General features: G+C 46.4%; 1 protein-coding gene across 1 annotated transcript in view; it reads left to right on the forward strand.

The window, feature by feature from the left end:
• The window catches only part of Fbn3 (fibrillin 3), a 66,341-nt gene that overhangs the window by 41,056 nt on the left and 3,452 nt on the right, over positions 1–21,833 (forward strand). Inside the window, exons 25-39 of the mRNA XM_026789175.1 lie at positions 2,595–2,714; positions 4,187–4,312; positions 4,852–5,004; positions 5,132–5,197; positions 5,335–5,460; positions 7,035–7,157; positions 8,159–8,290; positions 8,428–8,553; positions 9,646–9,852; positions 11,205–11,330; positions 13,968–14,090; positions 14,690–14,806; positions 17,869–17,997; positions 18,094–18,213; positions 19,816–20,050. Coding sequence (XP_026644976.1) covers positions 2,595–2,714; positions 4,187–4,312; positions 4,852–5,004; positions 5,132–5,197; positions 5,335–5,460; positions 7,035–7,157; positions 8,159–8,290; positions 8,428–8,553; positions 9,646–9,852; positions 11,205–11,330; positions 13,968–14,090; positions 14,690–14,806; positions 17,869–17,997; positions 18,094–18,213; positions 19,816–20,050 — 2,029 coding nt within the window. The remainder of the gene's footprint in view (positions 1–2,594; positions 2,715–4,186; positions 4,313–4,851; positions 5,005–5,131; positions 5,198–5,334; positions 5,461–7,034; positions 7,158–8,158; positions 8,291–8,427; positions 8,554–9,645; positions 9,853–11,204; positions 11,331–13,967; positions 14,091–14,689; positions 14,807–17,868; positions 17,998–18,093; positions 18,214–19,815; positions 20,051–21,833) is intronic.

Below are 21,833 nucleotides of genomic sequence, written 5' to 3' on the forward strand. Positions count from 1 at the left end.
GTGCAGTGTCTGCCCTTCTGGGTCTGGGTCTCCAGTGAGAGAGAACGTGCAGTGTCTGCCCTTCTGGGTCCCCAATGAGAGAGAACGTGCAGTGTGTGTCCTTCTGGGTCTGGGCTACTTACTCAATATGATCTTTTCTAGTTTCACTCATTTACCTGCAAAGTTCACGATTTCACTTTTCTTTACATAAATAGTATTCCATTGTGCATATGTACCATATTTTCATAATCCACTTGTCAGTAGAAGGGCATTAAGGTTGTTTCCATTTCCTAGCTTTTTGTGCATAGAGCCACAGCGAACATGACTGAATAAGTATCTGTGGAGTAGGATGTCAAGTCCTTTGCTCATATCCAAGCAGAGGGAGAGTTCCTTTATTTTATCTTTGAGACCTGATATTTTGTCTTCTGCTTGATTCATTTTTACATGTAAGACTTCCTTGGATTTTTGCTTTTCCATATAAAGTTGAGTACTGTTCTTTCAAGGTCTGTGAAGAATTTTGCTGGGGTTTTGGTGGGGCATTGCATTGAATCAGTAGATTGCTTTTGGTAAGACTGCCATTTTTGCTATGTTAATTCTACTTACCCAAGAGCATGGGAGATCTTTCCACTTTCTGGTCTCTTCTTTCATTTCTTTCTTCAAATATTTAAAATTCTTGTCTACAGAGCCAGTTCCAGGACAGGCTCCAAAACCACAGAGAAACCCTGTCTCAAAAAAAAAAAAAAAGATTTAAAATTCTTGTCATACAAGTCTTCCATTTGTTTGGTTAGAATTACTCGGATATTTTACGCTATTAGTGGCTATTGTGAAGGGTGATGTTTCTCTGATTTCTTTCTCAGCCCATTTATCATCTGTGTAAAGGAAGGCTACTGATTTTTTTGAGTTAATCTTGTATCCTGCTACATTACTGAAGATGTTTGTGAGTTGTAGAAGTTCTTTGGTAGAATTTTTGGGGTTGCTTATGTAAACTATTATATCATCAGCAATAAGTGAGAGTTTGACTTCTTCTTTTCCAATTTGTATCCCCTTGATCTCATTTTGTTGTCTTATTTCTCAAGCTAGAACCTCAAGAACTATATTGCATAGACATGGAAAGAGTGGACAACCTTGTCTTGTTCCTTATTTCAGTGGGATCACTTTGAGTTTCTCTCCATTTAGTTTGATGTTGGCTATTGGCTTGCTGTATGTTGTCTTTATTATGCTTGGGTATGTGTAGTAATAGGAGTGGCGGGGTTCGTCCCCAGCACCCCGCTGCCCGCACGGCTAGCTTAGCTTATGCCCCGAAATAATTACACGGACACTGTATTCTTTTAATCACTGCTTGACTCTTTAGCTCTAGCCCTTTTCTCGGCTAACTCTCGCACCTGGACTAACCCATTTCCAATCATATGTGTCGCACCCCAAGGTGCGCTTACCGGGAAAGATTCTAGCCTACGTCCATCCTGGGTCGGAGCTTCATCGCGTGTGCCTCAGAGAGCAGAGCTCTCGCCTCTGCCCGCAAGAGTAGAGCATCGTGTCTCTCTGAGGCGTCTGCCCCTGAGAGGAGAGCTGTCGAGTCTCTGAGCTCACTTCCTCTTCCTCCCAGAGTTCTGTTCTGTTTACTCCTCCCATCTACGTTCTAACCTATCAGGTCAAGCAGCTTCTTTATTTAATCAACCAATGACCTTCCTCCATCAGGTATGTTCTTTGTATCCCTGCTAAGACCTCTATCATGAAGGGATATTGTATTTTGTTGAAGGCTTTTTCAGCATCTAATTAGATGATCATGTGGTCTTCTTTTTTTCAGTTTGTTTATATGGTGGATTACATTGACAGATTTTCATATGTTGAACCATCCCTGCATCTCTAGGATGAAGTCGACTTGATTATGGTGGATGGTTTTTCTGATGTGTTCTTAGATTCAATTTGCCAGTTTAAATTGAGAATTTCATACATGCGTGTGTGTTTTTGATCAAGTCCACCCCCAGCTCCCTGCCCTGCACCTCCTCCCATACCCCACCACCACTTTCCCTCCCATCTCCATGCGCTCTTTGTTAGACACGCTGAGTGCATTTACTGTTGCCCATACGTGGGTAGGTGTGGGGTCATCTACTAGAACACAGGCAACCTATCAGGAGCCATATCCTGAGTAAAAACTGACACCCTCCTTCTGCAGCCAGCAGTTGCCAACAGCTCAAGTGGGGGTGGGAATTCATGATCTCCTTACTCATCCATCTTATTTATTGTAAAGGTATTTAAAAAGAAGAAGAAGAGCTGACTATAGTTTAGGGCAAGGTCGTCTTGCAAACGGGAAATTTATGAAATAACAAATAGCAGATATACCAAATGGATGCGTGGAAATCTTGAAGGGAACCTGCAAGCAGCTCATAAATCTTGCTCCCTGCTTCCCTCCAGGTTCATAAAGCCAGCAAGAACAAACAACCAACCCTTCCTTCCTCTGCTGCCCCTGTGTTCCAGAGTCTCAGCTTTTCCCTTAGACCCAAAACTGTCCCTGAAAGGGCTTGGCCCCCAAATCGCCTGCAGATGTTGGCCAAAGATCTCAGGGAACACTCCACCTCCTCTCTGGCACTGAATTCCTCTTCTTTTCTCCTCCACAGATATTGATGAGTGTCTGAGCCTGCAAGAGACCTGTCTTCCAGGCACCTGTCAGAACTTGAAAGGCTCCTTCCAGTGCATCTGCCCCCCTGGCTTCCAGGTGCAGAGTGGCCATTGTATTGGTGAGTGTCCAACCTCCTACCAGAGTGCAGGTGCACAGAGCACAGGACCAAGTGCAGCTCCATTACTATCAGAACTGTTCTGGGGCTCCTGGTTCAGGCCTTTCTCTCAGGGCTCAGAGAATTCTTTGTGATCACTGTAAAATATACTTGGTTTCAGTATCATTGTACTTCAGAAACTCCGTAGAATTCTGGTCCACAAGAATCATGTCATATGCTTTAAACTAATTAGTCTAACTTGATCTTAACTAGCTAATTCACCAGGTTAGTCTTATATAATATATGCTAACCTGGACTAGAATGTCTGAGCAGGTGGATTAGCCTATGGGCAGAAATATAAGGAAAGCTCAATAACCTTGGGGTCTATGGTGACCCTACTCTCCCATCTCCCACTGCAGATACTGATAAGCCCACCTTGGAGGGGCAAATATGTCAGTTTGCCCATGATCTGAACCAATCTGGCCCAACTGCTGATAATCCAGTCTTCCATTTGTACTAACCTTTTACAATCTGGGCCAGTTTGACCTGCCAACATCTATTTTCCATTTAGGCTAGCCTTGTATAATCTGGGCTAACAAGCCATTCTAGCTTCAGCAAATTCACTGTTGTGTATAGAATGAACTCATTTAGACCAGTTCACTCTGGTATTTTCTAATTTATTCTATCTAGTCTAGCCTGGCACATAAGCTAACTCCAACTAATATAGGCAGAATATCTCTAGTCTCAATTAACTTTGCCCAGTTTTCAGTCTCTCTAATGATGACATGACTCGGCAGGTAAAGGCACTAGCTTCCAAGCTTGAGTTCTGTCTTTGGAATTCACCCAGTGGGAGGGAAAACTGATTCCTGGAGGTTGTTCTCTGACCACCACATGTGTAGACACAAAATAAATACAAGTATAATAATTGTTGTTTTGGAGGCAAGGTCTCACTATGTTGCCCTGGCTATCCTGGAACTCTCCATGTAGACCAGACTAGTATGCAACTTACAGATATCCTCCTGCCTCTGCTTTCTGAGTGCTAAGATTAAAGGTGTGCACCACCATGTGCAGCATTTTTTTAGATGAACTTCAGGGTCTGGAGAGGTGGCTCAGCAGAGAGCCTACTGCTCTTGCAGAGGACCAACACCCCCATCAGGTGGCTGACAACTGCTAGCTCTAGAGAGATCCAGGACCTAAGGCCTCCACAGGCACCTGTACGTTCACACGCACATGCACTTGTGGACACACACACACACACACAAACAGGCACACTTTAAAATCACAGAAATAAATTTAAAAGAAGAACTCCTGAACATGACCCCTACTCTGAACATAAAGACCTCTACATACACACTGCCCACCTAGTGGTGACTCCCTCCGCAACCACCAGCCCCCACCCTGCGTCCATGCTTAGGAGCACGCTGGAGAGCTAAACTCCCCCCACTTTGCTGGAGATACAGTTACCCCCATCTCAGCTCCCATCCCTGCCTCTGCAGATACTGATGAATGCTTGGAGGAGCCCAGCCTCTGCTTTCTTGGCACCTGTGCCAACAGTCCTGGGACCTTCCGGTGTCTTTGCCCTTCTGGCTTTGTCCTCTCTGACAGTGGACACTACTGTTTTGGTGAGTGTTGTGAGAAATATAAACAAATGCCTGTTCCAGAGCCTACAGTTCAACTTAGCCAGTATCAACCATGATGGGAACATAGGGCCCTCTGGTAAGTCATACCCCAGCCTGCCAATAAGAACTCAGGCTAATGGGCTGGAGGCTGAGGGGCTGCCCTACCAGGTCTTCCAACCCTCTGAAAATGATCTTTGTCATTCTAAGAGAACTCTGATTCAAAAGCAATGGGTGGAGTTTACCTATTCTACCCGACACAAGGGCCACATTGAAAGTTTGTCAGCAAGACGCGTGCACACACCCAAGAAGTGGCTTGAAACACTGCAGGGAAGAATTCCCAGCTCATTCTCATTGGCCCAGAGTGCATCACGGGTTCACTCCCAAGCAATTGGGTCTAGCCAGGTGTGTGGCGTATTTTCATTGGGTGCTAGTAGGAGCAGGGTTGCCCGTTCACTAAGGTTGGGATAAGGAAGATTAGCCAGTCAGGTGCAGCGCCTGGCTGCTCTCGTCCACTATTATCGTCCCCACCTCCCTCTCCGCAGACATTCGCCAGAGTTTTTGCTTCACCCGGTTTGAGGCCGGAAAGTGTTCAATGCCCAAAGCTTTCAACACCACGAAGACCCAGTGCTGCTGCAGCAAGAACCCTGCAGAGGGTTGGGGGGAGCCCTGTGAACGATGCCCTCAGAAGGACAGTGGTGAGTCCCAGCCACCCATCCTCTCTCCCTCCCTACGCTATCTCCCTCCTCCGTTCTTCCCTCGGGGACTGTTGTGCTGACACCCCCTCCCCGACTCTTCTAATCCCACTTACCATTCTCTTTCCAGTTACTTTTCAGGAGCTCTGTCCCTTTGGCCATGGGGCTGTCCCAGGCCCAGATGGCTCCAGAAAAGGTAAGGCTTTCTTCTGGGTTCTAGGAACCCCTTCCTTCTGTCTCAGCTCTGCATGGATCCTCAAGCTTTGGAGTCTACAAGTTGCCCTGGAATCTACTCAGTGACTGGTGGACAGGCACTGTGTCTCAACCCTGCAGATGTGAATGAGTGTTCAGAGAACCCTGGCATCTGCACTGATGGTCCCTGTGTCAACACTGACGGCTCCTTCCATTGCAAGTGTCCCTTTGGCTACAGCCTGGACTTCACCGGCATCTCCTGCGTTGGTGGGTAGCTAAGGAGCCCTTCGGCAACCACTGTCACTTTCCTCATCCACACGCTCTCCTATCCTACCTTAATTCCTGCAGAGGTGATGAAATATCCTGACAAAAAGCAATTTAGGGGCGGGGGCGGGGGGTGACACACACCTTTAATCCCAGCACTTGGGAGGGAGAGGCAGGTGGATCTCTGTGAGTTCAAGGCCAACCTGGTCTACAGAGTGAGTTCTAGTACAGCCAGGGCTACTCAGAGAAAACTTGTCTCAAAAAGAAGTGTGTGTGTGGGGGGGGGGGGGATTTCAGCTCACAATTATAGTCCATCATAGTGGGGAAGTTACGGCAAGAACTTCAACTAGTCCCATGATATCCGAAGTCAGGAGCAGAGAGAAATGAATGGGTGCATGCTGGCTTAATTGCATGTGCTCAACTCTATATCGCCACTCTCACACAGTTCAGGACACTATGTCTGGGGAAGGGAGCAGTCCACAGTGGGCTGGGTCTTCCCCCCAGACACGCCCACAGGCCAGCCTGATGTAAACAATCCCGTGCTGAGACTCTCTCCCTAGGTGTGTCAAGTTAACATAAAAGCTAAGCCTGCCTCCTCCTTTCCAATTCTCATTCACTTATTCTTTCTTTTTTTTTAATTTATTAGATTTTTTTTAAAAATACCAATCCAAGTTCCCACTCCCTCCCATCCTCCCACTCCCTTCACACACCCTTCCACCCCATCCCCATCCAGTCCTCAGAGAGGACAAGGCACATTGCTTTGTGGGAGGTCCAAGGTCCTCCCCACCATATCCAGGCTGAGCAAGGTATACATCCAAAGAGAATGGGATCCCAAAAGGCCAGTACATGCAGCAGGGATAAATCCTAGTGCCACTGCCAGTGGCCCCTCAGTCTGCCCCAGACATACAACTGTCAACCACATTCAAAGGGACTAGTTTGGTCCTATGCATGTTCCTTCCCAGTCCTGCTGGAGTTGGTGCGCTCCCATTAGCTCAGGTAGACTGTTTCAGACATTCACTTAGTCTCTCATTTGCTCATTCATTTCCCATTGTTCGTGCATTCGTTCACCAGCGTTAGAGTTGATTCACCCATTTGCTTAATTGTTCGTTCATTTGATCACTCGTTTACTTGATCATTTGTTCACTTACTCAATTAGTCTGCACTCATTCACTAATTCGTCTCTCCATTTTATCCTCATAGCCATTCACTCGGTCAGTTCATTCTTCCCTTGGCTTCTCCTTGCTCATTCATTCATCTCTTGTTCATTCAGCTGTTCGTTTCCCGTGCGTTCATTTAGGTGTCCAACTAATCATTAATTCATCCCTCCATATTCTCCCCTTACTCTTTACATAAGGAGACCCTTGTGGGGGAGGCATTTGCCCAAATGTCATTGAAGTTTCTAATGCGCATGTACTTTGAGGCTTTGAGACTGGCCCTATGATGTTCTGTGACAGTACCATGCTTCCTGAGCAGGATCAGAACTGTATAACAGGGATTCTCTAGGGCTGATCCGTAGGAGGCACCAGGGATACCTCAGGGAGAGCCTGCCCAGATGAGACCTCTGCTGACCTCCACAGACATTGACGAGTGCTCCCTGAATCCACTGCTCTGTGCTTTCCGCTGCCATAACACTGAGGGCTCCTACCTATGCACCTGCCCAGCTGGCTACACACTGAGGAAGGATGGCGCCATGTGCCAAGGTAGGGTCTGCACAGACTGGCAAGGGGAAGGGCTCTCTGATTCCCCACCAATGATCTTATGCTCTCCACTGTGTAGTAACATCACACCAAAACTGGTCCTGACTTCAAACAGATGTGGTCTCAGCACTTCGGTTTCCTGTCTTTAAATGGAACTGAGCCCCAGAGGGTAAAAGTGAGCGGCAAAAAAGCTCACACAGAAGACAGCTGAACTAGGGCATGAAGTAGACACTTGGTTTTTGAAGGAGACATTTTTTTTTTTGCATTTTTGGAGAAGCAGTAGCTTTTTTGCTGTAACTGATTGGTACAGACTGGGTAATTGATAAAGAACAGAAATATGGGACAAGATTGATGGCTCAGTGACTAAGAGCACTTGCTGTACTAGCATGAGGACTTGAATTCAGACCTAAGCACCCACAGCAAGATCTGGGTGTGGCCACATGAAGGCCTTTAACCCCAGCACTGTAAAGCCAGAAGGATCCATGGGGCTTGTTGGCTGCCAGCTTAACTCTAGGTCCAGTAAGACCATCTCAAGTAAAAAAAGCATAGTGTGACAGAACAGGATATGTGACAGTCTCCTCTGACCTCTGTGCATGTGCATGGATATGCACACCTATGCACATGTGTGTATATAACACACACACACACACACACACACACACACACATGAATAACAATATATTTGGCTCATGGTTCTGGTGAGGGTCTCCAAGTGGCATCACGATATGGCACAAGACATCACAAAGCAAGACATATCGAGGTGCTAAATCAAGTCTGTTCTTATAACACCACTGAAGCCATGATGGGAGATCCATCCTCATGACCTCATCTAATCCTATCACCTCCCAAAGACCCCAACTCTAAATACCAACCCTATAAAGCTTTAGGGTTGTTTTGTAGCACATAAACTTCTGCTAAGGGTATGGAATCTAGGCTCTTCCCATCTGGAGCCAAGCTGTGGAAGGCATGACCTTGACTTACCCACTATCCCTGGTCATCCAAAGATGTGGATGAGTGTGCAGATGGGTCTCCGGATTGCCACACCCGAGGCATGCTGTGCAAAAACCTCATCGGCACCTATGCCTGTATCTGCCCGCCTGGCATGCAGCTCCAGCCCTCCGGGGAGGATTGCACAGGTACGTGGTGCTTCTAGGGCACAGGGAAAGCTACATGGAGGGGAGAATTCAAAGGAAGGGGGAACTTTCAAGGCCAAAGGCAACTGGCTTGGGGACTTTGGCCTCCCCTTCTGGCCTGCTTTATCCCTTCCATCCAGATGAGGATGAATGTCAGGCCCAGTCCAGCCTCTGTGCACATGGTCGCTGCATCAACACAGTGGGAAGCTTCCAGTGTCATTGCGATGAGGGTTTCCATCCCAGCCCCACCCTCACTGAGTGCCATGGTGAGTGTAACCAGGAACAAGCAAGGTGAACAGAGACTTGTGAGGTCTGGGACAGGGATGAGGTCAGGAACACTAACGAGACATGTAAGGAACTGCTGTACCATTATCAATATAGATGCATGAGCCTACACACACTCTGTAGAAGAGGTAATTCCTCACTGTCCTCCGCTTCCTCCTATTTTTTCCCATCCACCTCTATGACTCCTGTAACCTTAGAGGCACCAGCCCAGAATGATCTCTCCTTGGGTTTCCCACAACAACCTAAGAACTGAACCCAGCAGAAGACCTTGACAGTACCTTCTATGTTAGACACCTGTCCATTCCTGTTCGCATCCTCTTCTCTCTTCTTCATGGATAAAGTACATCCCCTAGCTTCCGGCCAGATGATATTTATCTCCTTGACACCCTATTCCCATCCCCCAACACTGTAGCCTACCCCAAAACCAACTCAGCTTCTTTGCCCCCAAATCCCATCCCAGTGGTTGGAGTACACTGCACTGGCTTTCTGGAGTGACCAGTAGAGACTTCCAGTCTGTATTTAGCCCTCACTTCCCACCTATCTCTGATCTTATTTTTTTATTCTATTTCATTACACTGTTTTTTATCAGTATTGAGGTTTTGGGGACCATTGTGTATAAGTGTCCCATGGCACGTGTGTGGAGGTTGGCTATTTCTTTCTGCTTTGTGGATCCTAAGGATCAAACTCAAGTTAGTCATCTCGCCAGGCCTGATATTTTTCTCCTCTGTCTCTGTTGTTCTATCCCAAGCATCAACTCTTCCTACCCCCATTCCCCTGCTTACCTGCTGCCCATTAATTGTCCTTTCTCACAAAGACACTACCCTCCATAGAGGCCACCTAACCTTCAAAACCTATCCCCGAGCTAACATTGATATTTGGGGAGGTGGGTAGCTTTTGTCCCAGTCCATTGAAGCAAGTGGGTGTTACCTGACCCATTCAAGGGTGTTTTACAGTGCCCAGTGCCTACAGGAAGATGGTCCCCTATACACATATGCCTGACTTCCAGGCACAAAACAGAAGATGATCCTGGGCAAGGCAGTTTTTCACCCACCCTTCCTACCAATTCTCTGCAGATACTCGGCGGGGGCTCTGCTTCTCTGAGGTGCTACAGGTCATGTGCCAGAGTTGGTCAAGCAGTGGTGAGGCTGTACCCAGAGTCGAGTGCTGCTGCGGAGGCGGCCGGGGCTGGGGCCCCCATTGTGAGCTCTGCCCCTTGCCTGGCACCTCTGCCTACAGGAAGCTCTGCCCTCATGGCAAGGGCTACAGCATGGAAGGCCAAGGTAAGTTCTCTTAAGGTCATATTGAAGCTATGTGACTGTGCTACAATGGTGTGAGCTACTCTGTGTGCATTTGCAAGTGTGTGCGTGTGTGTGTGTGTGTGTGTGTGTGTGTGTGTGTGTGTGTGTGTGTGTGTGTGTTCCAATGTGCTAGCAGATAGAACAAGAACAGTGTTTGCCCTGTGCATGCATGAACTACAGTGGCCAAGTGAGCAGGCATGGGAAGAGGTGTATGTGTGTGTTACTTGTTTGTGGTGTGTACAAACCTGTTAATGTGCCTGGGAGACCCTATCAGGAGGCATAAGTTCCTTCACAAGCTTGTTAATGTCTGTGTGTGTGAGCTGTGTGCCCTCTGTGTGTGAAAGCTTATTAATGATCATTGTGTTGCTCATGGGCATAGGGGTCACTGGACTTTGTGAAGAGCAGCCCTTCCCGTGAACTAGAAAGCTGTGGGGGTGGGGGAGTGAGTCTGTCAGGTGTTAATGAATTCTACCAAGTTTATAGGGTAAGTACATGACTGCATGTTTATCTGTGAATGGGTGTGAATCTGTCCACGTATATCACTAAGTGTGAAATGGCTATCCTGAGTAAACAGTAAACAGTAAAAAGGCTAGACCCCAGAGAGAAGTGCCTATTCTCAGTGTCCCTGGGGTACTAAGGAGCCATGGATTGGGTGCATGTCCCTGTGACTCAAGATTCTTCAGCAGTTTCTGGGTACGTGGCTGTAGTAAGATGTTTATGAGTCCTTCTGAATATGTGTGCTGTTGTTTGGCCTTGAGGAGATGTTGCTATTTTGCTCATCAGGCTGAGGCTGAGGTAAATGCCTGTGTGTGTGAGTATGTATGTATGTAAATTTGTGTGTGTGCATGTATGTTTGTATCTGTGTATGTGTGTATGTATGTTTGTATATGTATATTTATATGCGCATGTATCTGTGTATGTGTGTATGTTTGTATATGTATATATGTGCATGTATGTGTGTATATATGTATGTATGTGTATATCTGTGTGTATGTGTGTATCTGTATGTGTATACATATGTGTATGTATGTATCTGTGTATATGTGTGTATGTATATGTGTATATTTGTGTTGTATATGTGTGTGTATCTATGTGTATATGTGTATATATGTATGTGTGTATGTATGTATGTATGTGTATATAAATACTCAGTGGAATGAAGCTCTGTCAACATGTCCTGCTGGCTCAGGACTGACCCATTGCCTTAGAGTAACATCCATGTGGTCAGAGTAAAGGAAAGCCCTCTGGAGAGAGGGCTTGTTGGTAGAAAACAAGGTATTCTTTAAGAGAACAAGAGAGCCAGCTAACCTCTGCCCTGCCCTGTTTGTCCCTAGATGTGGATGAATGCCACATGTTTGCTGACCTGTGCCACCATGGCGAGTGTATCAATAGCATTGGTTCCTTCCACTGTGACTGCCAAGCTGGATATACACCAGATGCCACTGCCACTGCCTGCATGGGTGAGCCAAGTCCCACTCCTACCCTGTACCTTTGGTCTAGTTATACTTCTGCAAAAACTGTGTCACCCCCATTCCAATGGGGACTATCCACTTTGAATCTCTTGGTTTTCATGTACACTCTAAGGAACTCAAAAAACAGACCAGAAGCAAATATTCTTTGGCATTTCCATCCTGTTTGGGTCACATTTCCTGCTCCTATTTCCTCCTGTTATTTAATACATCCTAAGATTTTTTTTTCAGTTATACTGTGTGCCAGGTGTTCCTCCAAATCGTGGGTTGCAAACTCTAATCTGAGGGCCAAGTTGTAAGTAGAGTTTCGTTGGCATGCAGCCGTGCCTGTGTGTTTATTCACCTCCAGTGACTACTTTCCTGACGGAAAGAATGCGCTAGTTAGTTGTGATTACAGCCACACAACCCACTATGTTAGTTTGCTTTTCTGTTGCTGTAATAAATCACCATGACCACATCAACTTATGGGAGAGAGAGTTTATTTGGGCTTACACCTTAGAGGAATGAGAGTGTGTCGTGACTGGGAGGCATGGCAGCAAGCAGCAGGCGTGGTGGCAGGTGCGGAAAGCCAGCAGGTCACATCTGGAACCACAAGCACAAAGCAGAGAGAGAAAGCCAGAAATTGCAGGAGTCTTTACATTCTCAAAGCTCAGCCCTAGTAACACCATTTCTCCATTAGAGTTTCACCTATTAAGTCTCCCAACAGTACTACCAACTGAGGAGGACCACGTGTCCAAATACATGAGGCTGTGGGGGACATTCTCATTCAAACCACAACACCCATAAAAATACACATTCATCCATCCCTCGGAGCCAAGGGAATTGCTCCAATCTTCACTCCCCTATCAGATGCCAAACTGGGAGCTGCTTAAGACAAATGGTGTCTTTGGGGCTGAACAAATGGCTCTGTGGTTAAAAGAACTTACAGAGAACCTGAGTTCAGTTTCCAGTACCCACATTGGGTGGCTCCCCAATCTATAACGCTGATTACAGGAAATCCAAGGCCTTTTTCTGGCCTCTAGGCTCCTGCACTCACACACACACACACACACACACACACACACACACACACACTAAATAAAATAACAAAATTTAAGTGGTGTAGTGTTTGCCTATGACCTACACATATGCTCCTGTATATTCATTTAGTTTCATTTTTACCTCTTGTGACAGTAAGAATGCAACTCAGGGCCCCCCCCAGGGGCTCTACCCCTAAGCCATGCCCCCAGCCCCTTGGTGGTATATTCTAGAAAGATGCTCTACTACTGAATGATACCTACAATTCCTTTTTAAAATATTTTTATTATTTAAATTTGTTCCCTAAAATGTTCATAGATGTGTATTATATAGTGATTATCTGCATATTATTTTATAGATTATTAATCACATTCCAATTATACTCACCCCAGCTCTCCTATCTCCTTCTCACCTCTGTCCAACCCCACCTCCTCTTCATAATCCTCTTTCCCACATTTGCTTCCTAAAAATGTTTAAACTATCTTGGGGGGCATCAGAGTTCATGCCTGCAATTCTAGCTCATGGGACGCTGAGGCAGGAAGTGAGCTTACGGTGAGCTAAAGGCTAGCCTTGGCTGCTTTGTGAGTGCTAGGCTAGCCTCTGCTGTATATTGGAACCCTGTCTCTAAAATAAAATAGAGGCTGGAGGGATAGCTTAGCAGTTAAGGGTACCAGCTGCTTGTTTCCCAGCACCCATATGTCAGCTCACAACTGTCTGCGACTCCTGTTCAAGGAGAGCCAGAATTCTTTCCTGACCTTCCAGGCACCTGGCACACAGGAAGTACACACATACATATGTGCAGGTAAAACATCCATACAAACCCTCGAGAAAATATTTTTTTCATTTTAAATAAAAATAAAATTATCATTTTATATGGTTTCTCATCTTTATTACAATGTAACATGGAGTTAAGGCACTGAGTCAGTTCAGCATTGATGTATTAGTCTAATACAGTGTAAGAGCTGTGACGTGTACTATGTGGGAAAATTGGAGGAAAATAATCTGAATGTTCAGTACAGACACTTTTTCCCCCAAAGGATTTTCTATTGCTGAGTCCACAGAGATAGGTGGAGCGTGGAGCTCTTTCCTGTCATGTGCAAACATAAAGACCCGGGTTTGATCCCCCAACACTGCATAAAAATAGAAAATAGGGCCATTGAGATGCCTTAGTGGGTAAAGATGCTTGCCACCAAACCTGCTGACCTGAGTTCAAAACCTGGGACCCAAATAACAGAGGCGAGAGCCACCTCTGCAAGTTGTCCTCTGGCCTCTGCATGCACCAAATATGTGTGCTCTCCTCATATACATACAGTAAGTAAATGTCACTCAAATTTTAGGGACAGGCGTGGTGTCCTGTACCTTTAATCCCAGCACTAAGGAGGCAGAGGCAGGTGAATGTCTGTGAGTTTCAGGTGAGCCTGGGATACTCAGTGAGCCCTTGTCTCATGAAAATAAACAAAAGAAATAACATTTAATAATAAAAGTCAAACAACTTAGGTGGTTCCACAATTTCCGATAAACAGAGTACGAGCAGGGGTCCCAGCCTGTGAGGCCCCCATCAACCCCTAGCCACGTCTATGTGATCCCCTCATGCCTTGCCATCCCACCTAGATGTGGACGAGTGCAGCCTTGACCCAAAGCCATGTGCCTTCCTCTGCAAAAATACAGAGGGCTCCTTTCTGTGCGCCTGCCCCCGTGGCTACCTGTTGGAGGAAGATCTCAGGAGCTGCAAAGGTGATGTCCTTCCCTTCCCCAATCCTCCCCATCCCCTATTGGTCTCAAGACGATCTCAGCTGTATAGAGTAGATCCTACTGCAGCCAGGGTATCTCTCTTGCCACCCCTCCAGTGGCAACAGCACCCTGCTTGGAGTGGCAAAGTAATCCCAGGCCCCACACCTAAGCCTGGACCCATAAGACCCACTCACAATTATCCCCTGAACCCCTGCCCTTGAGCCATCACCTCTCAAACCTACCCCGAGCAGCCCCTCAGGCCTACTCCCCACTCTGTACATACACTCAAACCACCATTGAGTTACCATCCTCAACCCCCCTGAGCCCTGCCCCCTTAGCTGGTCCCTTACAACCCCAGGCTTAAGCACCCTCCTCAAGCTGACCCTTGAATCCTATACCCTCAGACCCAGCCTCTGAAACTTCCTCTCAAACCACCCTCTAAGCCCACCCCATGTCTGCACACCCTCAAGCCTGTCTCCTCAGCGCTCTCCCCAAGCTCCTCTGAGTACTGTCTTCTTAGCCTTCAAGTCCTTCGGCTAAGCTCCACCCTTGAGTACCCCTTGATCCCTACCCTCTGACCCTTTGGACCCCCTATACTGCAGACTTGGACGAGTGCACCTCCAGGCAACACAACTGCCAGTTTGTCTGTGTCAACACCATAGGCACCTTCGCCTGCCGCTGTCCTCCTGGCTTCACGCAGCACCACAAGGCTTGCTTCGGTGAGTTGTGTTGTCTGCTTCCTACCCCGCTCTCCAACACACCCCTCACAGCCCTAGCCTTCACATGTGTGTCATACAAAACAATGTCAAATGCTCAATGCTCATCATGTGTCAGGCATGGAGGACATGGAGGTAATTGGAATGCAGTCTCTGGATACTCGCATCTAGGTGGCATCTAGAATCTTCTTCATTGCCCTAGGGAGATGGGAGGCCTACCCTCAGAAATCCCTCTGGTCTAGGCCTGGGACTTCTCCCCTTGCCCGTGATCCATCCCTGCTGGGTCTCTCTTACTGGGCTTTCCCAAGGTGTTCTCCAAACTCCAGGAGTTTACACAACCACTCTGGAGAAAGTAGTTCAGAAGTCAAAGCCACAGAGCTATGGCCTCTTGTGTCTTCTGGACCTGAGGGAACTAGTAGTTCTCTCTAGTGCCAGCCTAGGCAAAGAGAGTACTCAGCCCTCCCCCAACCCTCCTGCTAGCACCAGCTGTGGTAATGATGTTCATAGACTATAAGATTGATGAACAAATGGGCCTGGAACTGACGTGTTAGTCTGTAAAAAGTGCCTGCTGCTCAAGCTATGAAGACCTGAGTTCAGATCTCCATCACTCACTTTAAAAGCCAGGCACTTCTGGGGAAGTACAGAAAGTAGGATCCCAGGGCCTTGCTGGCCAGTCAGTCCAGTCAAATCAATAAGTTCCAAGTTCAGTGAGAAACTCTCAACAAAAAGTGGAATGATTGAGCAAGACACCTGATGCCAACCTCACACACAGAAGCAGACACACACACTCCAATTTTTAAAAAAATAATAAATGCACTGGGGCTAGGTAAAGAGCTTGCTGTGCAAACACAAGAATGTGAGAACTGGAATTCTGATGCCCAAAATCTACGTAAATGCCAGTAAGCACGGCGGCTGCCTGTTATTCCAGACTAGAAAGACTAGAAAGGCAAAGACATGAAATCCTCAGAGTGAGCTGGCTAGTAAGACTAACCATATTGGGAAGCTCTCAGTGAACATGCATGCGCGCACGCACACACACACACACACACACACACACACACACACACGTAAACACACGTGCATGCATCCACAACACACACAAATGGAAAAACAAAAATTCCAAACAGACATTAGAGATTTCGTGTTGCACAATTGTAGAGAGGAGAAGCCCAAGGTCCAGGCACCAGCACAGTTGGTTCCCAGTGAGAGCTATTCCATCCCTAGCTTGCAGCCAGACACCTTCTTGCAGCCTCTCATGGCCAGGAGTTGGGGTGTTCAGACAGATAGACAGACAGACAAGAGACAGAGCAAGACTCTTGTCTGCTGGTGTCTCTTCTTTTTCTCATTTTCTTTGTAACATTTATTTTTAACTATTCTTAATTTCCTTTTAACATGTATTTTGCATGCAGGTGTGTGTTTGTGTGTCCATGGCATGTGTGGGGGTCAAAGGACAACTTTCAGACATTAGTTCCTTCCTTCCACCATGGCTCCAGGAACTCAGCCACTCGGGCTTGGCAGCAAGCACCTTCACCAGCTTAGCCATCTCACCTGTGCTCCTCTTTATTTATATGTATACAGTGTTCTGTCTGTCTGTATGCTTGCTGGCCAGAAGAGGGCGCCAGATCTCACTACAGATGGCTGTGAGCCACCATGTGGTTGCTGGGAATTGAACTCAGGACCTCTGGAAGAGCAGTCAAGTGCTCTTAACCTCTGAGCCACCTCTCCAGCCCTCTTTTTTTTTTTTTAAAGATAAACAGTGTCTTGCTGACCTGTAGTTCACCAAACAGGCTAGGCTGGCTGGACACTACTACCACCTATGCCCAGCTGTTTCTTCTCTTCCCTAATAGTGTTTTACTCACTGAGCCATCTTTTCAGCACACACACACACCTTCTTGGGTGGTTGGTTTTGTTTTGTTTGAGACTTTACTTTTTTTCTTCTTTCCTTTTCCCAAGACAGGGTTTCTCTGTGTAGCCCTGACCCTTGCCCTGAAGACCAGGCTGGCCTCAAACTCACAAAGATCTGCCTGCTTCTGCCTCCCATGTTCTGGGATTAAAGGTGTGTGTCACAATTGCCTGGCCTGAGGTCTTACTTATTTTTATTTCGTGAGTACGGATATTTTGCCTGTATGTATGTATGTGTATCACATACATGTAGCGCTTGCAGGGGCCATAGATGGAGATTCCCTGGGACTGGAGTTATAGACTGTTGTTATCCACCACGTGGGCTTGGGAAATTGAACCAGGGTCCTCTGTAAAAACAGACAAAATGACTCTTAACCACTGAGCCATTTCTCAGCTCCACCCCTACCTTGTTTTCTGAGACAGTATCTGTCATTAGGATCTGGAATTAGGATGAACTGGCTGCCCAGCCTCCAGGGACCACCAGCGTCTGTGGGTGAGGACATACCCCACATCTGGTTCTGAAGACTCAGGTCCTCGAGCGTGCACAGAAAACACTTAATGCCTGAGCTGGCTGCCCAGCCCTTCATTTCACTTTTTGTTTTGAGACAGGGTCTCTCTAAATTGACCTAGCTGACCTTGAACTTGTGATCCTTCTGCCTCTGGATCCTAAGTAACTGAGATCATGGGCCTGTACAAGCACATCTGACTTCATATGGGTTTGTTGACTCTTTAAGAAAGTGTTGGGGATGTCAGGAGAGCATTTACTACTCAGCCACACCCTCAGCCCAGTGTAGGTAGTGTCTGACTCTCAGAGCTGGAACATCTTAAACTCTAGCATGGTTAGGTCCGCTGAATTCTCATGCGAGAATGCAAACAAGTAGCTACTTTCTCTGTTGTAATGGAGGAGACTAGAGGGGTCAGCAACCCCAGGATGCCTTGAATTTCAAGCAATACACTTTACATTCAGTACCCACTAACACTGTGAGATTCTGTGAGCTAGGAGCTATTCATTTCTCATTTCACAGTGAAAGAAGCCAGCACGGGGGTGGGAGGTGGGGTGACTCCTCTGAAGCCACGCTGTGCAGTGTCAACACTAGCATGGCAGCCCTTCACGTCCACCCCCTAACCACAAAGCAACCCTGCCCGTTCTCTGTCCTCTATAGATAATGATGAGTGCTTGGCCCAACCTGGCCTCTGTGGCACCCGTGGACACTGCCAGAACATCCCAGGCAGCTTCCGCTGTGAGTGTAATAGAGGCTTCGTGCTGGACAGCTCGGGCCACAGCTGTGAAGGTGAAGTAGCCTGTGAGTGGTTCTCAGTCTGAAGGATGACCCCCAAAACCACCCACCAATCTTCTCTCTTTCTTTCTTTCTTTCTCTGTGTCTCAGATGTAAATGAATGTGACAGACCCCATCGTTGCCAGTTTGGCTGCCAAAACGAGCTGGGGGGCTACCGTTGCAACTGTCCCCAAGGCTTCACCCAGCATTCCCAGTGGGCCCAGTGTGTGGGTGAGTGACAATGGCTGGGAGGAAACCAAGCATGTTCCAGGATCTTTCCAGTGCAGACAGTAGGAACCATTTCCCCTGCAGCTGTTATGACAAGCTTGTCCATCTATAAATAAAATGGACCAGCATAAAAAGTTGACTACTGAGATGTCATTGGACTGCTGACCAAACATGGCATAGGGCTCAAATCTATTTGTTATAGAGTGGTGTCTTGACTACCTGGAAAAAGTGCAGCACCAAAAGACTACCAAGTATGCAACAGAAAGAATGCTGTGATTGATTAGCAATGTCTTCTACAGGCAGAGCAGCAAGATTTGGCAATGCCTGCTATAGATGCAGTGGGAAGTATGATGTGATCAATTAGTCATGTCTGCCCTGAGTACAGCAATGCACCTCAAGACACACATGCTGTTATCTTTGCATCTTTGCCACATAAATTTCAGAAGCTCTTGAGTTAGTGAGCGTGCCTGCTGTACCACAATTTTCCCCCTTTTTTGCTGCCCCAGGCTCTTCTTTCAACAGCCTCATCTCTATCACTTTCAACATTTCTCCCATAGTCTTTTTGTGTTTTCTTCCCTGTAACCCCTTCCATATACCCCTCCTTTCATTCTCTCCCAAAGCCATGACCTCTCTTCTCGTTAGTTATGTTACAGGCATATATGTATATGTAGCTTTTAGCTTCTACCTTTGCGGAGTCCACTTGCTCTCCTGAGACCTGTGACGTCTCCTCAGCTCTTACTTTCACAGCGCTCACAAGCTTTGCAGCAGAGGATGGGAGTTGTGAGGGAGAATAATAGACAGGGGATAGAGGAAAACAGTCTGAGGGCTTCCGGCAAGCTTACTGGAGGCTTTGCACAGTAAAGGGTACTGTGGTTGATTAGTATTGTTTATTGTGAATACAGAAAGTAGGGGATGAGAGGCTCCTAGTATCGTAGCAGAGACTAAGGATACTGCTCAATATCTTCACAGTACTTGCTCCTACCACAGAATGACCTGACCCCACGTGAGAAAGCTTGTTCTAGAATAACCAACCACTTGGGATACAGGGGAGATTTTGAGAAATGACGTAGGAGCCAAGAGTATAATAGGCAGTGGGTGGAGGAAGGCAAATATAGTTCGGGGGGGTGTCTTTTTTATTGATTTCATTAAGCTATACATTTTTCTCCGCTCCCCTCCCTTCCTCTCCACTCCCCTTTTACCCTCTCCTTTGGTCACCATGCTCCCAATTTACTCAGGTGATCTTATCTTTTTCTACTTTCCATGTAGATTAGATCCAAGTATGTCTCTCTTAGGGTCCTCATTGTTGGCTGTTTTCTTTTGCTTTATGTTTAAAAAACACTTATGAGTGAGTACATATGATAATTGTCTTTTGGGGTCTGGGTTACCTCACTCAATATGATGTTTTCTAGCTCCATCCATGGCAAATGGCAAATATAGTTTGAGAGTTCCTAATGAGTCTCCTGGAAGCTTTACACAGTAAAGAGTACTGTGATTGATTAGTAATGTCTGCCATGGGTACAGACTAGAGTGGTGTGTATTCAAGTGAAAGGTTCCAGGTATACAAGGTTTCTTCCATTCTGTCTCTCCTTTTTTCTCTGCCTACAGATGAAGATGAGTGTGCCCTGTCACCCATGGCTTGTGGCAGTGCCTCTTGCTACAATACTCTTGGCAGTTTCTACTGTGTCTGCCCCTCTGGTTTCAGTTTCAACCAGGACCTTGGAGGCTGCCAGGATGTGGATGAGTGTGCAGAACAAGGCAGCCCCTGCAGCTATGGTTGTGCCAACACACCTGGTGGCTTCTTGTGTGGCTGTCCCCAAGGCTACTTCCGGGCAGGACAAGGGTAAGAGGTTCAAGAGGGATGGACAAGAGTGTAGTGGTCACATTTTTCATGCCCTGATCACGAACATTGGGTTCTTATACCCACAGAATCCATTAACAAAGCTCCATCTGCCTGTGCATGTGCCTACATGCATACACAGAGAAGCCCAAGCACAGCCAGCCATTCATATGCCAGTATACATGAGTACATGTCTGTGTCATTGGTCCATTTTTTGTTCAAGCTTCTATTTGCCCACTACCTGGAGATATTTATAGGCTATCCATGATCCAAGTTAGTACACATGAAGAAACACATATGAACCCTCACACACAGAAATAAAATCCTCCCTCCATATTCATGGAAGATTGCTTCCTGTACCCCTCATATGTGATACGATTTCTGGGTGTCATGAACAAAAACATCGACTCACCCCAGATATGGAACCAGCAACAGATCAAAGTAATGATACCATTAAATTCCAACTTGGTGAGCCCCTGAGTTTACTACTCACCAATGGGATACTTGGAGGAGTATGGATAAGAAGTTATCTACAGAAGCATAGATGACCCAAAAGCAGATACATCAACGAAAGCCCATAGACTGGAGGGATGGCTCAGCAGTTAAAAGTCTGGCTGCTCTTACAGGGGTCCTGAGTTTAGTTCCCAGCGTGCACATGGTGGCTCACAACCATCTGTAACTGTAGTCCCATGGGATCTGATTCCCTCTTCTAGTGTTCAGACATACATGCAGACAAAGCACCCATATACATAAAATACATAAATAAATAAATCTTGAAAGAAAGGAAGGAAAGAACGAAGGGAGGAAGGGAGGGAGAATGAGAAAACAGGCCCAACTTACATGAGTAATGACTCAGGGAATCTGAAATCTTAGAACTCACTGCAAGATTTGCAGGCACCTTAACAAGATTTCCTCAGCTTTCCTTGATGCTTATATAACCGTGATGGGAGTGGGGGGATCTTGTGCATCCAGTAAATTTTAGGTACCTCTTGAAATGTAGGAGTTGCTTATTTTCTGTGTCTCATGGACCCTTCCTCAAGGACAGAATGAGTCATCAACACCAAAAATTTGCTGTGCAATAACATCACCCCTATCTGATGGATACCCAAATGTAAGGCTATTCTAGTCCCTTGTATAAAATGGCATGGCCCTTGCACAGGACCTACACACACTCCTCCGTATACTCTAAACCATCACAGGCCGGGGATATCACTTGGAGGGTGGAATACTTGCCTCATACATCCAAAGTCCTGGGTTTTATCTCAGCATTGTGTACACCAGCCATGGTGGTGGTACAAGCAAGAGGACCAGAAATTTAAGGTCGTCCTCTACTATACAGCAAATTTGAGGTTAGCCTGGGTAACATGAGACCCTATCTTGAAAATAAATAAACATCTCTACGTAATTTATATCACATGATACAATATAAAATAGTATATGTAACTGTTGCACTGTTTTATTAAGGGGATAGTAACGAAGAAAAGATGTCTAAATGTTCAGTAGGGAGTTAACTAAGACAGGCCTAACCACACAAAAGATCACAACACAGTAGACATCTTCTGTCCTTTGATAACCAGTTGAATATGAGGATGCAGAACCTGTGGATACAGAGAGTTGACTGTGCTTGTGGACAAGGGTTACTATACTCACATTTGATAATCACATGCATATAGATTCATGCATCCCAGTGAGCACAGGTGTATGTACACACTATCTTCCATATACACATGTAGGCTCCCAAGTATACATGCTTCTGGATATACACAGATACATTCTTCTATTCTAT

This window comes from Microtus ochrogaster, unplaced genomic scaffold (assembly GCF_000317375.1).
Source record: "Microtus ochrogaster isolate Prairie Vole_2 unplaced genomic scaffold, MicOch1.0 UNK15, whole genome shotgun sequence".
In the NCBI taxonomy this organism is placed as follows: Eukaryota; Metazoa; Chordata; class Mammalia; order Rodentia; family Cricetidae; genus Microtus; species Microtus ochrogaster.